Here is a 14343-nt window from a genome sequence, read left to right as displayed (position 1 = left end):
AATTTAAATGTAGTCCTGAGAAATCTATATGCATCCCGCTATGGGGTAATCCAGCTTTCCCCCCGTCCCTCCTTAACTCAAATTACCGACTCTGGAAAGAGAAAGGACTCTCAAACTCTTCCAAAGTATTTGACCCGGGAGGCTCCATGTATTCCTTCTCATCGCTACAAGAGAAATTTGACCTACCCCACTCTCATTTTTTCATGTATCTACAGACGCGACACTATTTAGGTTTAGCTACTCACATGTTTATTACCCCACATGAAGCCTCTCTGTCTTCTAACCCACTACAGCTTTCGCTTAAAACACATAGAACAGGCCCGACACGCATTAGACAAATATATTCTATTCTGACATCTAGCACAATGGACAGTAGATGGGATAGACTGCTTCACCAATGGAGTAAGGATATACCTAGCCTGACTAGCCATCACCCACTCAGTGATCATTATGTCTCTAGCCTGAAAGCCCTGGCTTCACCTTACTTACAGGAGGTCCACCTCCGTACTCTACAGAGAGCCTATATTTCCCCGAGTCAACATGCTAAGTTTCACCCCACGGAAACTGGGGAATGTCCCAAATGTCATATACGTACGGCCTCCTTCTATCACATGTTTTGGGAGTGTGGTCTGATTAAACGTTTTTGGAACAAACTATTGGCCTACATTAATAAGCTTTTGAATATACATGTCACAGCAACACCCCTATCTTGCTTGTGTGCAAATTTCTCCGAATGGAATTTAGGAACTGAGAAACGGCGAATTATACCATTTCTCACCATTTTGGTAACGGTCTCAAAGAAAATTATTTTATCGCACTGGTTATTATCCTCTCCCCCTACACTCGGGGAAGTTCATGGTAAACTTTTACAGATACTATACTATAACAGGAAATCGGTTCAAGTCAATATAGAGGTGGGGGTTAAAACTTTTTACAAGAAGTGGGGTCTTTATATAGAGTCAAGGGATCAGTCCACACAGGTCCAGATATTTAAGGTCTTTGAACAAACTGAATGGTTTCTACATAAGAAACTGTTAGAAGAATCTACCTCATGATCATCCATGCCGTTAATGCTGTTAAGCCCTAGGGTTGAACTCCTCTAGACCCTGCCAGGAGATTGATACATTCACTGCTATTTTTCCTCGATTCTATTGTCAGGAGCATCTTTACCCTCCTCCCCCATTTACCCTAATGTACTTCCCTACTCCATCTTCTTTCTTCTCTTTCTGTACTTTTTTCTCATCTTCATGTGAAAACAAATAGATTTTTGAAAGATGTTTTCTTGGGTAGTTTTAGGGAGCATTTTCATGTGGGTTATTATGGTACAAATATTGAATATCTGAAATACGGGAATAGATGCCACTTTTATATCTCTTTACTCCTGTAACTTTGAGTACTAATCCTATTAATGATACTTCGGGCTTAAGGACTGGTTCTTGGAGTTAGAGATTTAACGTATTTAAGATCCTTAATGGCTACAAGATTGTAGGATATGATATAATCACTGGAGTATCACTTTTGTTCCCATGCTCAGATAAGATTGAATGTCTTCTTCTCGATATAGTTTGATGTACCTACCTACATGATGTAATTGTTTACTTCATCGAATGCTAACGATTTGTTCCTGTTTGACCTTGTATTCTATGAAAATCAAAATAAACAGATTTATAAAAAAAAAAATCTTGATAAGCGAACGGCCCCTGTTGTAAGAGGTCCTCCCGAAGAGGAAGAGGCCTCGGATCTTCCAGCAGTAGATCCGCGTACCAAGCCCTTCTTGGCCAGTCCGGAGCAATGAGGATTGCCTGAACTCTTGTTCTCCTTATGAGTTTTAGAATCCTTGGGATGAGTGGAAGTGGAGGAAACACATACACTGACTGGAACATCCATGGAGACACCAGAGCGTCCACCGCCACTGTTTGCGGGTCTCTCAACCTGGAACAATACCTTCAAAGCTTCTTGTTGAGGTGGGAGGCCATCATGTCTATTTGAGGAACCCCCCAAAGATTTGTCACCTCCGTGAACACCTCTGGATGGAGGCCCCACTCTCCTGGATAGATATCGTGTCTGCTGAAGTCCGCTTCCCAGTTGTCCACTCCCAGAATGAAGATTGCTGACAGCGCCAACGCATGTTTTTCTGCCCAGAGGATGACTCTTGTTACCTCTGACATTACAGCTCTGCTCTTTGATCCGCCCTGTCGGTTTATGTAGGCCACCGTTGTTACATTGTCTGACTGCACTTGAATGGCTCGATCTCGCAGAAGATGAGCCGCTTGGAGAAGACCGTTGTAGAAGGCTTTTAGTTCCTGAATGTTTATTGGAAGTTTGGATTCCAGGCTTGACCACCTTCCTTGGAAGGTTTCCCCTTGAGTGACTGCGCCCCAACCCTGGAGACTTGCTTCCGTGGTTAGAAGGATCCAGTCCTGAATCCCGAACCTGCGGCCCTCCAGAAGGTGAGGCATTTGCAGCCACCACAGGAGTGAAATCCTTGCTTTCGGCGACAAACGTATCCTCTTGTGCATGTGTAGGTGAGATCCCGACCACTTGTCTAGGAGATCCAGTTGGAAGGACCGAGCATGAAATCTTCCATACTGTAGAGCCTCGTAGGAGGCAACCATCTTCCCCAGAAGGCGAATGCACTGATGAACCGATACCTGGGATGGCTTCAGGACATCCCGGACCATTGTTTGAATCACCAACGCTTTCTCCTCTGGTAGAAACACCCTCTGCACCTCCGTGTCGAGGATCATCCCCAGAAAAGACAATCTCCTTGTCGGCTCCAAATGTGACTTTGGAAGGTTCAGGACCCAACCGTGTTTCCTGAGCAGATGAGTTGTGAGAGCAATGGACTGCAACAACGTACCCTGGACGATGCCTTTATCAGCAGATCGTCCAGATATGGAATTATGTTCACGCCCTGTCTGCGGAGGAGAACCATCATCTCTGCCATCACCTTGGTGAATACCCTCGGTGCTGTGGAGAGGCCGAATGGCAGTGCCTGAAATTGATAGTGGCTGTCTAATAGTGCAAATATGAGATAAGCCTGGTGCGGCGTCCAAATCAGAATGTGGAGGTACGCATCCTTGATATCCAGGGATACCAGAAACTCTCCCTCCTTCAGACCGGAGATTACCGCTCTGAGAGACTCCATTTTGAATTTGAACACCCTCAGATAAGGGTTCAACAATTTCAAGTTCAAAATTGGTCTGACCCGAACTATCCGGTTTCGGTACCACAAAAAGGTTTGAATAATAACCCTTGGTTTGCATATGAGGTGGAACTGGGATAATGACCTGTGACTTTTCCAAGTTTTGGATGGCTTCCTGTAGGATAGCTATTTCTGTCAGCAAAGCTGGCAAGCCTGATTTGAAGAATCGGTGAGGCAGGAGTTCTTGAAATTCCTGTCTGTACCCCTGGGACACAACATCCTGAACCCAAGGATCCAGGCCAGACGACACCCAGACGTGGCTGAAACGTCTGAGCCTCGCACCCACCAGCCCGTCCTCCAGGCTGAGTGGCCCACCGTCATGCTGAGGATTTTGAGGAACCAGAAGCAGGTTTCTGGTCCTGGGAGCCTGCGGGTGCAGGCGTTTTGGATTTTGCATGACCACCTCTAAAGAAGGTGGTAGGAGGCTTGTACTGTTTTGTCTTAGTGGTCCGAAAGGACTGCGATGCTGCTGAAGAAAATGGTTTCTTCGTAGAAGGCGTAGCAGAGGGAAGAAAAGGTAACCTACCCGCGGTTGCTGCGGAAATCCACGCATCCAACTCTTCCCCAAATAGAGCCTGACCTGTGTAGGGTAGGTACTCCACACTTCTCCTGGATTCCGCGTCTGCAGACCATTGGCGTAGCCAGAGTCCCCTGCAAGCTAAGACCAACATGGAAGATACCCGTGCAGTCAGCGTACCCAGGTCCTTCATGGATTCCACCATGAACCCCGCAGAATCCTGTATGTTACGTAAAAATAATTCAGTGTCACTTCTATCCATTGTATCCAAATCCTCTTGTAATGTGCCTGACCACTTTACTATGGCTTTAGAAATCCATGCACAGGCAATAATGGGCCTTAATGCCACTCCTGAAGCAGTGTATATGGATTTGAGCGTAGTGTCAATCTTGCGATCAGCCGGTTCTTTTAACGCGGTAGACCTAGGGACAGGTAAAACTACCTTTTTGACAGTCTGGAAACAGATGTGTCAACTATGGGTGGGTTTTCCCAATTTTTACTATCCTCCTCAGGGAAGGGAAAAGCAACCAGAACCCTTTTTGGGATCTGGATTTTTTTCTCCGAGTTCTCCCAAGATTTTTGAAACAGAGCGTTTAATTCTTTAGACGCAGGGAAGGTTAGCGAGGCTTTGTCAGTGAAGTAAGCCTCCTCAACCTGCTCAGGTGGCGTGTCAGTAATGTTTAACATATCTGTAATGGCCTCAATCATGAGCTGCACCCCCTTTGTAAGGGATACGTCCCCCCTCAGCACGTCCCCATCACAGTCTGCTGTATCAGAGTCGGTATCCGTGTCATCTTACATACTGTAATCTGGGCAAGTGCATGTTTCTGTGGGAACATGCTAGGGGATTTTGAAGGAATAGGAACAGAACCTGACCAAACTGCCATAGATTTCAGTCTCAGTATGAGCTACCCTAGTAGAGATCTGAGAGATCATTCCCTTAATAGAGGTCAACCACTCAGGCTCGGTAATAGGGATCTGAGACAAAACATTACATTCCTGTGTACATGGAATGGATTCCTCCTGAGAGGAATTGTCCTCTGCAGCATAAGACACAGAGTCCCTAGACATGGCAATGTGAGTATACAGACACCCACACACACAGGAAAATGTCACACAGTTTCCCCCCCAAGTATGCCACAGAGAAGCTTGGAGCCAGCACACACACAGCGCTTCCCTAGGTAGATGCAATACAACTACCTAGCGCTGACTGTGTACCTTAATAGACTACACAGTACCTTAATAGACTACACAGCCCCCCCCCCCCTGTTCTACAACCCCCTGGTACCGCACAGGATAGCTGGAGTTGCGTGGTGGGACAGCTATCCGTGTCAGCATCTCTCTGCAGGCAGGAAAATGGTGCTGAACGCTGCGGGGTCCGCTCTGAGGAGAAGCTCCGCCCCCTGAACATGGCTCTGCTTCCCGCACTTTGCATCTTTATACTGTGCTGAAGTATGTTGCTGGCAGCATTACCGAGGTCCCTTGGTGCCAGTGTAGGGTATAGGCGCTGGCTCAGGGTGCCCCTCACAGCGCCGCACAATGGCCCTCATTCCGAGTTGCTCGCTCGCTTTTAGCAGCCGTGCAAATGCTAAGCCGCCGCCCTCTGGAAGTGTATCTTAGCTTAGCAAAAGTGCAAACGAAAGGATCGCAGCGCTGCTACAAAAAAATTGTGCAGTTTTTGAGCAGCTTGAGACCAACTCCTAGCTTGCAATCACGTTCCGACTGTTTAGTTCCTGTTTTGACGTTACAAACACGCCTGCGTTTTCCCAGGCACGCCCGCGTTTGTCTGACACGCCTGTACTTTTACATACACTCCCCGTAAACGGTCAGTTACCACCCAGAAACACCCACTTCCTGTCAATCACTCTGCGGCCAGCAGTGCAATTGAAAAGCGTCGCTAGACCTTGTGTGAATCTGCATCGGCTGTTGTGAAAGTACGTCGCGCGTGAGCACTGCGCCGCATACGTATGCGCAGAAGTGCCGCTTTTTTACATAATCGCTTTGCTACGAGCGAAAACAGCTAGCGAACAACTCGGATACCCCCAATGTACTGCTGAGCCTCCGGAGCACAGTTAGTACTGTGCTCCCACCCTGTTGCCGCCATCTTCACACCGGCTTCCCGCTTGCTGAGGGGGCCGGTGACTCACTCGCCACCAGAATCTTCTGGCTCTGTTAGGGGGTGGCGGCATGCTGCTGGAGTGAGCGGTCGCCTGGGGTGGCTAACAATCATCACCCTCAGGAGCAAATGTTCTGTCAGCAGAGATAGTGGCTCAAAACCCCTCAGGGCGGACACTACTCCCCCCTAAGTCCCACGAAGCAGGGAGGCTGTTGCCAGCAGCCTCCCTGTGCCTATACTCTAATAAAAACAATAAAACTAGAAAAACTCCTATGGAGCTCCTCTAGCTGTGACCGGCTCCTCCAGGCACATTTTCTACACTGAGTCTGGTAGGAGGGGCATAGAGGGAGGAGCCAGCCCACACTATTAAACTCTTAAAGTGCCAATCGCTCCTGGTGGACCCGTCTGTACCCCATGGTACTAATATGGACCACAGCATCCTCTAGGGCGTAAGAGAAAATATGTTTTGGAGCTGTCCTCTTTATATGTATATGTCATGCCCATGGTAGACAACTTTATTGGAGGCAATAATACCCACCCTCTCAGAGGCAGTACCCTACCACCTTAAAAGGTGGCACACCCCATTTTCAGAGAAGCTAATCCACAACCAACCCTTTATCCACAACCAACCCTTTAATGACCTGCTTACAGCCCTTGCTGGAAGTATCCTGGCTGCAAAACCTATAGGCGGCATGAAATATTACCCAATTACATCTCTCTATTGATAAGTGTCACCACATCTAAAAGACACAGCGTTATGGCATTATTTGTAGACGAAGCATACGCTGGATCACCCACCCCCTGCCCCTCGCCTCTATACAGTACATAAGTTGCCTCTCATCTCCTGGTGTCCCATCTCTGTCCCTGCCATAGGGACCGTGTGTGGAGCTCACTGCGTGTGATGGAAACAGACAGAGAGCCATAAATTATTATATAGATGACTAAACTCCTATAAATATAATGCACATCAAAAAGGAAACTATTAGCAAATACAAACTTATCACAACATCTCCAAAACAGGTAAGATGACAAATGTAACATCTAGTAGTGAATCTGTATTGCTAAGTACTTTTCATTTTACATATTACTTTTATATTGTTGCATTAACCACATGGGTATGTATGTAGAAATGTTCAGTTTTTGCAAAAAAAAAACCCTCATATCCTGGGAATCTCACAATCAGCTAGACATGGAGGTGGATTACAATAATCAGGAATGGGATAATTAATTAATGAAGTTTCTCTTTTCATCGGCGAATGCCATGTTCCATACCTCCCAAACGTCTTGATTTCATCAGTTCAGCGCCCATTTGAGAGCTCTGTCCCACCATCACTATTGGGACTGCATGATCCCAATCTGACTGGCAAATGGGAGGCATTTTACAGTACTCGACGAACATGCCTCCCTTGACATAGTAACAGCCTATTCCGGCCTTTCTCCCTTCCCCAATCCAGGCTCAGAATATATTTATAGGTGTTTTCTAATCAGGTTTGACCATGCATTAGACTGAGAAATCTCATTAAACTTTACCTGAGGCTGCAATGGTGCAAAACCAGAGAAATTGTCTTTATCAACCACAGAAGCCACAACCTGCAAAGCAACGATATACATGATTAAATGGAAAAACTCCCAGAATTCTGTGCGGGCAGTGGAGCTTTTCTTTTTTTTTTTCAATAGGAAAACATAAAAAAACGAAAGTTTCTGTATCAGTAACATGGGGGGTAATTCTGAGTTGATCGCAGCTTCAAGTTTGTTAGCAATTGGGCAAAACCATGTGCACTGCAGGGGAGGCAGATATAACATGTGCAGAGAGAGTTAGATTTGGGTGTGGTGTGTTCAATCTGCAATCTAAATTGCAGTGTAAAAATAAAGCAGCCAGTATTTACCCTGCATAGAAACAAAATAACCCACCCAAATCTAACTCTCTCTCCAAATGTTATATCTGCCCCCCTGCAGTGCACATGGTTTTGCCCAACTGCTAAAAAAATTCCTGCTGCGATCAACTTGGAATTACCCCCATGATACGGAAAGTAATATAACACTTCATTAACACCAAAAAACTAATTGAAGGTACTGTATGCATGAGAGTTGAGATCCCACAAACAACTCTTAAGATGGCTGCACAAATAACCGACACATCGGCGGACCTGTCATTGTACCGACTGAGCAGCAGCTCCACTCGTGTCGGTCAGGAAACCCAGCTAGGCGGGCATTTGAATTTGCACACCTAGCTGTGACAGCAGCCCCCTGCAGCAAGTGTACAGGTGGACGGCTGACTGCCGGGAGACACAGCTAGGTACGCTGATATATCTGAACATACAGTATATCTGCACAGCCGACATGATATGTCTGTGAACATCGTTACCGACGACTTTACGATATATCGGCTGTTCGATCGGCTGACTTATCTTCAGTGTGTGCCCAGCTTAACAGGACAATTCAGTTAGACAAAAGGCATTGCTGCTATATGTCGCACTAACAATACCTATGGACTTGTGGATTTTTTTCAGAGCCCTGCGTTGCAGTGCTGTTTTTACACCATTACAAGGGTAATCGCCTTGGACCCCCACGTGTCTAATTGAATTAACCTCAGTAACATTAGTTTTTCTGGCTGGAAAAAAATAAATGTCATTAGTCAAATTACTGAGGAGTTATTTAGAGTTGTTATCAAACAAAAAATTGGAGCAATCGGGCAAAACCATGTTGCACTGCAGGTGGGTCAGATATAACATGTGCAGAGAGAGTTAGATGTGGGTGTGGTGTGTTCAATCTGCAATCTAAATTGCAGTGTAAAAATAAAGCAGCCAGTATTTACCCTGCACAGAAACAAAATAACCCACCCATATCTAACTCTCTCTGCACATGTTACATCTGCCACACCTGCAGTGCACATTGTTTTGCCCAGTTGCTAACTGTTTTGGTTTGCTAACAACTCTGAATAGCGACCTAAGAACAATAAAATGAAGTTGCCTATAGCAACCGGGTCATTTTACAGGCTGTGCTACAAAAATGTCAGAAGCTGATCCATCACCTCATTAGTTCATTCCCAGACATTTCCACGTGAATGTAGGCACCACTCTATAACGTTGTACATACCAAAGCTTTACCCAAGTAGTCTTTCTTCTCCAACTGCTCTACAAGCCTCTCATTAGCTTGAAATAATCGTCCTTTTGGCATCTCTATATGTGGAAAGTCCTTTTGTTTCTAATGATGTGCAGAAAGAAATAATAAATGTTTAGTTCCAGTGAGTTAAGTATTCTTCATTCTTTGCCTATAACCGATACTGTCAAAAATATACAAACAAGGGAAAAACAAATCTCAACTTATTTAAAAATTGTATAAATAGTGCAATGTTTGGAAGAGGCCTAAAGAATTCTCGCTATTTGCCTTTTTATGAAACACATAATATAACTGTAATGGCACAGGCCAGCTCTGTGGGTGATTGTACTTTCTAGTGCATATTTCAAATATTTGTATTTCTTTAGGAGATTGCTGTGTACAAAAGTAGTGGATGTTACACATACTGTAGCTGTTGGAGCGGGATCCGGTCATGGTCGGTATGCTGACCGCCAGGATCCCCACCGCCGGTTTACCAGCCCCAAACCGTTGTAGCAGCCACACACATACTGTACAAGACTTTTGTGAAAGCTACAAACATCAAGGGGTAGATGATACTTACAGCGGCTTTTCAACTGCCGGTGGTTTTGCCCACAGAATTTAAAATGTCAATATAATTAACGGTTCCAACCCAGATCAGACCCCATTTTCACTGAGCCTTCCACCTGAGTTATACTAGGGTTTCATACTGCATCCGTGTGCAGTGTCTGTTCTGATGGCTCTTGGAGATGACATCATCTCCAGTCATCAGGTTCTCCCCTTAGCTTGTAACGGGACATGGGTCGGACCCAGGGCTGGTGAGAGGTTTCTCGACTCCCTAGGCAAAACTTCAGCCTACAGCCCCCAACCACCCCCAATACCCAGTTCCCAGTCCTTCAGATGAAAGGGTGACTTATAAGTTCCACAGCCACCACTTACATTAAGTACAACAAGGATGTTTAGTTCCTTAATTTTGAGATATGCAGACTCAGTGGCGAATTAATGTTGGTGCTTGTTTCATAGAAATAAACCAAACACCCAAGTTCATGACCCCTAGAAGAGTGGGTGGGGTCTACAGGTACAGGGGCCCACCGGGAATTTCTGCTGTACACCTGTCGCCCAGTCGACCTTGGGTGTGCCTGTAGATCAAGTTCTGTTGGGTCAAGTAATCCCTAAAAAGGCCTAAAAGGTATCTAACCAGCAGTACACATTTCCCAGCTGTCCTGAAATTGAGGCAGAAGTCCTCATCAGTGGGAAGTTGGGGTAGTCCTCTCAAATTAGGGCTGACTTGCCTAAACTGGGAGATATATATTGGGATTTATACTGTCCGTTTTTGTTTTGTACATAAAGAATTCACAAAAACAATGGATGAATTTTGGTTATGGTACCATGTCGCTTACAAATTACCCTTAATACTTGATTTTAAAGGATCTTTTCTGTTCTTGATTGTTATCCAGGCATACGCTTCTTAATATTGTATGTTCCCTGAATTAAACCATCCAGTAATTGCAGCTGGGACAGGTCACAGACTCACCAGGATTTCTTGCATGGCTTTCTCTATCTTAGTACCCTGCCGTGGCTCCACCTTCTGACTTAGGGCCAGGATAAGATTTTCTTCTGCTTTGGCCCAATTCCCCACTTTTGCACTTCCAAGAGCTATATTATACAGGATCTATAACCATTAACACAAAAAGTAATGCAGCAGAATAGTAAGGACAAACTGATAAAGTTCTGTTTATACAAAATCCGCACAGATACATATCACATTTTTTTTTGGCAGCCAGCTAGTACTGGAATTGGAGCCTTGAATAAGAAGCCAGTAGAGAAAGACCACCTTTCTGTCAAAGTGACAGGTACAACGCCCCCTTTCTCCTGGGCAAGCCCCCTTTAATATTAAATTATAGTGTTTGATATCGCTTTTATATAAAATTTAATATAAAATTTATAGAGTTCGATATTAAACTGTATTAAAAGATAATGGCTTTGAAAAGAGTGTCACGTAACACCAGTCGCAGAATACAACATAAAACTGTATCACAAAACAGATTGTGATGAAAAAATTCACTATTTTGACTTTACCAGCCTGTACCCTTTTGTTAACAAAACCAAAATTTTACAGCGTGTTCTAGTTTTCACATTCCAGCAGATAAAACTTCATGCATGACACATATGGTACTATTTAAAAATCATACTATGTTACACATGGCACTGGTTTAAAAAGCATACTGATTTTAATGACCGTGTCCATTTTCTTAGATGCACGGAAGCATCACACATGGTACTGATTTAAAAAGCGTATTGATTTTAATGGCCATGCATGATTAATGATGACAGCACAAATTTCAAAATGACATTCTCACACGTTATTTTTTTGCAAACATATGTAGAAACAGCGTATTTGGTTTTAAATTGAAGAATATTTAAAAAGCTTAACTGTATATTACAACCTATATATCGTTGCATACATGACATATGTTACTGTGTGTTAAATAGCACTAAAAAGTTTATCTTTATTGTGGCCGATCGCTGAACTTTGATTGCAAGCAGACATGACCAGACTTGTCGGTATTACAGCGTGACATGTCCAGACCTGTATATTAACGAAAAAAGATTTACACCAAATACCAAATATTACTGTGTATTAAACCGTTTATATCGATGCATACAGACCACATATTACAGTGTATTACAGAGTGTATAGCACTGTATACAGACCACATATTACAGTGTATTACAACGTGTATAACGCTGCAAGCATACCACATATTACTGTGTATTAAACCGTTTATATCGCTGCATACAAGCCATATGTTACTGTGTATTAACAGTGTGTACATCGCTGCATACATGCCATATATTACTGTGTATTACAGAGTGTATAGCACTGTATACAGACCACATATTACTGGGTATTATAACGTGTATAACGCTGCAAGCATACCACATATTAAATATTAAAGAAAATCACCCAGCGCTAGCTGATATTTAAATATCTGCAGCCTCTGTAGTGGGTATGCTCCTCCTACAATATAGCAAAAAAACTGAAAACGTTTTTTCCACGAATGGAAAAAGATAGAGGCGCTGATATAAAAATATTGTTAATAAACACACAGTATAACAATGTATATAATTTTTAATTTATTTAAGCAATAAAAATGATTATTTATATTAATACCGGTCGGTAAGTATAATCAAAAATATTTCATTATTTGTACAATCCTGAAAATAAACACTTTAAAAACAGATAAATTACTGTATCTAAAAATCTATAACAGAGCTACGGTACAGAGTGTCCTTTAGAATAAACACGTATCCAGGTGCTAATGATTTGTTACACCAATGCGTGTGCCCAATTTTGTAATTGTAATCACTCTTCCCGTCCGCTGGTAGCAGTTCCTTTATGTGCGGACATATCTGGAAATCAAGTGGGTATATTTAATTCAAAGCTGTTTTTTAAAATGCCCAGAATTAATATTGGCTTGCCCAGTGAAGTTTACTGTATGACAATTTCTTAATCACTGTAACATAGGAGGGGAACAGTTTTTCTTTTTCTTAAAAAGATCGTTATTTAGTTGATAATGAGGGAGCTTGTCAGCAGTATTTCCATTGGAGCGAGATGTATAATGCAGTGCTCACCTCGTTTTCTATGTTGGGCTGTGCACCGCTCCCGGACTAAGCTGCCGGCGCTGCTTCAAGCGCTCGTCTCTCCTGCAGCCGTCTCGTAACTCGCTCCCTCTGTGCTATGGTGTCAGGCTCCACGCTGCACGTGAGCCGCACGGCAAGTGTTGCTCCCAGTGCCGCTCGCTCTCCCACTAAGCTGCCGGCGCTGCTTCAAGCGCTCGTCTCTCCTGCAGCCGTCTCGTAACTCATTCCCTCTGTGCTGTAATGTCGGGCTCCGCACTGCACGTGAGCCGCACGGCAAATGCTGTTCCCAGTGCCGCTCTCTCCTCGGATATTGGTTTACTTTCAGGACATGTAAACCATATTCATCTCCTCGTATGATGAAATAAATGAAATGCTGGCTTGTAATAAAAGGTTTAAAAAGGTTTACGCGTTTCTCTGCCTTTAGATCAAATCGGCAGCTTCCTCAGAACATTACAGAGTGTATAGCACTGTATACAGAAGACATTACAGTGTATTACAACGTGTATAACGCTGCAAGCATACCACATATTACTGTGTATTAAACCGTTTATATCGCTGCATACAAGCCATATGTTACTGTGTATTAAACAGTGTGTACATCGCTGCATACATGCCATATATTACTGTGTATTACAGAGTGTATAGCACTGTATACAGACCACATATTACTGGGTATTACAACGTGTATAACGCTGCAAGCATACCACATATTACTGTGTATTAAACCGTTTATATAGCTGAGCACCATATATTACTGTATATTACATCGTGACATGTCCAGACCTCATACAGCTCGAGGACTGAGGGCTCACCTCCCCATGTTTTAACGATGAGCTAAGAACTAATGACCACAATGAGCCATGAGGTACTACATGCCTCTGTGGCATAACTAGTTAAAAAATTGATAGGCGAATTGGAAATGATCTAGGAACTAATGACCACAATGAGCCATGAGGCACTACATGGCTCTGTGGCATACTTAGTTAACAAATTGATGGGTGAATATTAGAATTCTGCCTTTCCATTATCTAGGAACTAATGACCTCAATGAGCCATGAGGCACTACATGCCTCTGTGGCATAACTAGTTAACAAATTGGTGGGCGGCCGAATATTAGTTTCTGTTTATAACGATTAAAACATATAATTTAGAGGGTTACTTACCTTTTGGTAAATTGGGCTGATCAATCCCTGATTAGTGAATACATACCAAAATGCTTACACAACCAGTAAAGCGAAACTTTTTGGTCAACTGGGTTTGAACAGGGTTATCCCTGCTTAGTGAACACATACCAAGATGCTTACACAAACAATGATGCAAAACTTCTGCAGGGCATAAATATATATATATATATATATATATATATATATATACACACACACACACACACACACACACACACACACATTTACTTGCCCCTGAGAATCGGGAAAAATAGCAAAACTATATAGATATTTTGATTTTATTACGAATTAAACAGCATTTAGAAAATTCTAAATTTATATTATACAACAGCGGGTTTGCAAATATTTTAGTATACACTGTATCAGAACCCCATAGATTTTTAATTATCCTTGAATTGACATACCTTGAGCTTTGTTGCTGTAAAATCACAAATTACATGTTTAAAATAAGGTCATTTTCAGGCCTGTTTCCTATATGTATACATATATATTTACAATTTCTTTATTATTAAAATGTACCTTTTGGCTGCGCATGGCAGCTGCCATTATCTCTGCTCTACCAATATAGATAAGAATTCAG

At 43.2% G+C, this 14343-nt stretch overlaps 1 protein-coding gene across 2 annotated transcripts in view; it reads right to left on the bottom strand.

Annotated features, from left to right (window-relative positions):
• NCF2 (neutrophil cytosolic factor 2) overlaps positions 1 to 14343 on the bottom strand; it is a 146792-nt gene that overhangs the window by 86221 nt on the left and 46228 nt on the right. For both annotated transcript variants that reach the window (XM_063939760.1, XM_063939761.1), the window contains exons 4-6: positions 10469 to 10606; positions 8935 to 9042; positions 7369 to 7428 (exon numbers count right to left, since the gene is read on the bottom strand). In XM_063939760.1, coding sequence (XP_063795830.1) covers positions 7369 to 7428; positions 8935 to 9042; positions 10469 to 10606 — 306 coding nt within the window. The remainder of the gene's footprint in view (positions 1 to 7368; positions 7429 to 8934; positions 9043 to 10468; positions 10607 to 14343) is intronic.

This window comes from Pseudophryne corroboree, chromosome 9 (genome assembly GCF_028390025.1).
Source record: "Pseudophryne corroboree isolate aPseCor3 chromosome 9, aPseCor3.hap2, whole genome shotgun sequence".
Lineage (NCBI taxonomy): Eukaryota > Metazoa > Chordata > Amphibia > Anura > Myobatrachidae > Pseudophryne > Pseudophryne corroboree.
This window is presented reverse-complemented; position numbering and strand designations above follow the sequence as displayed.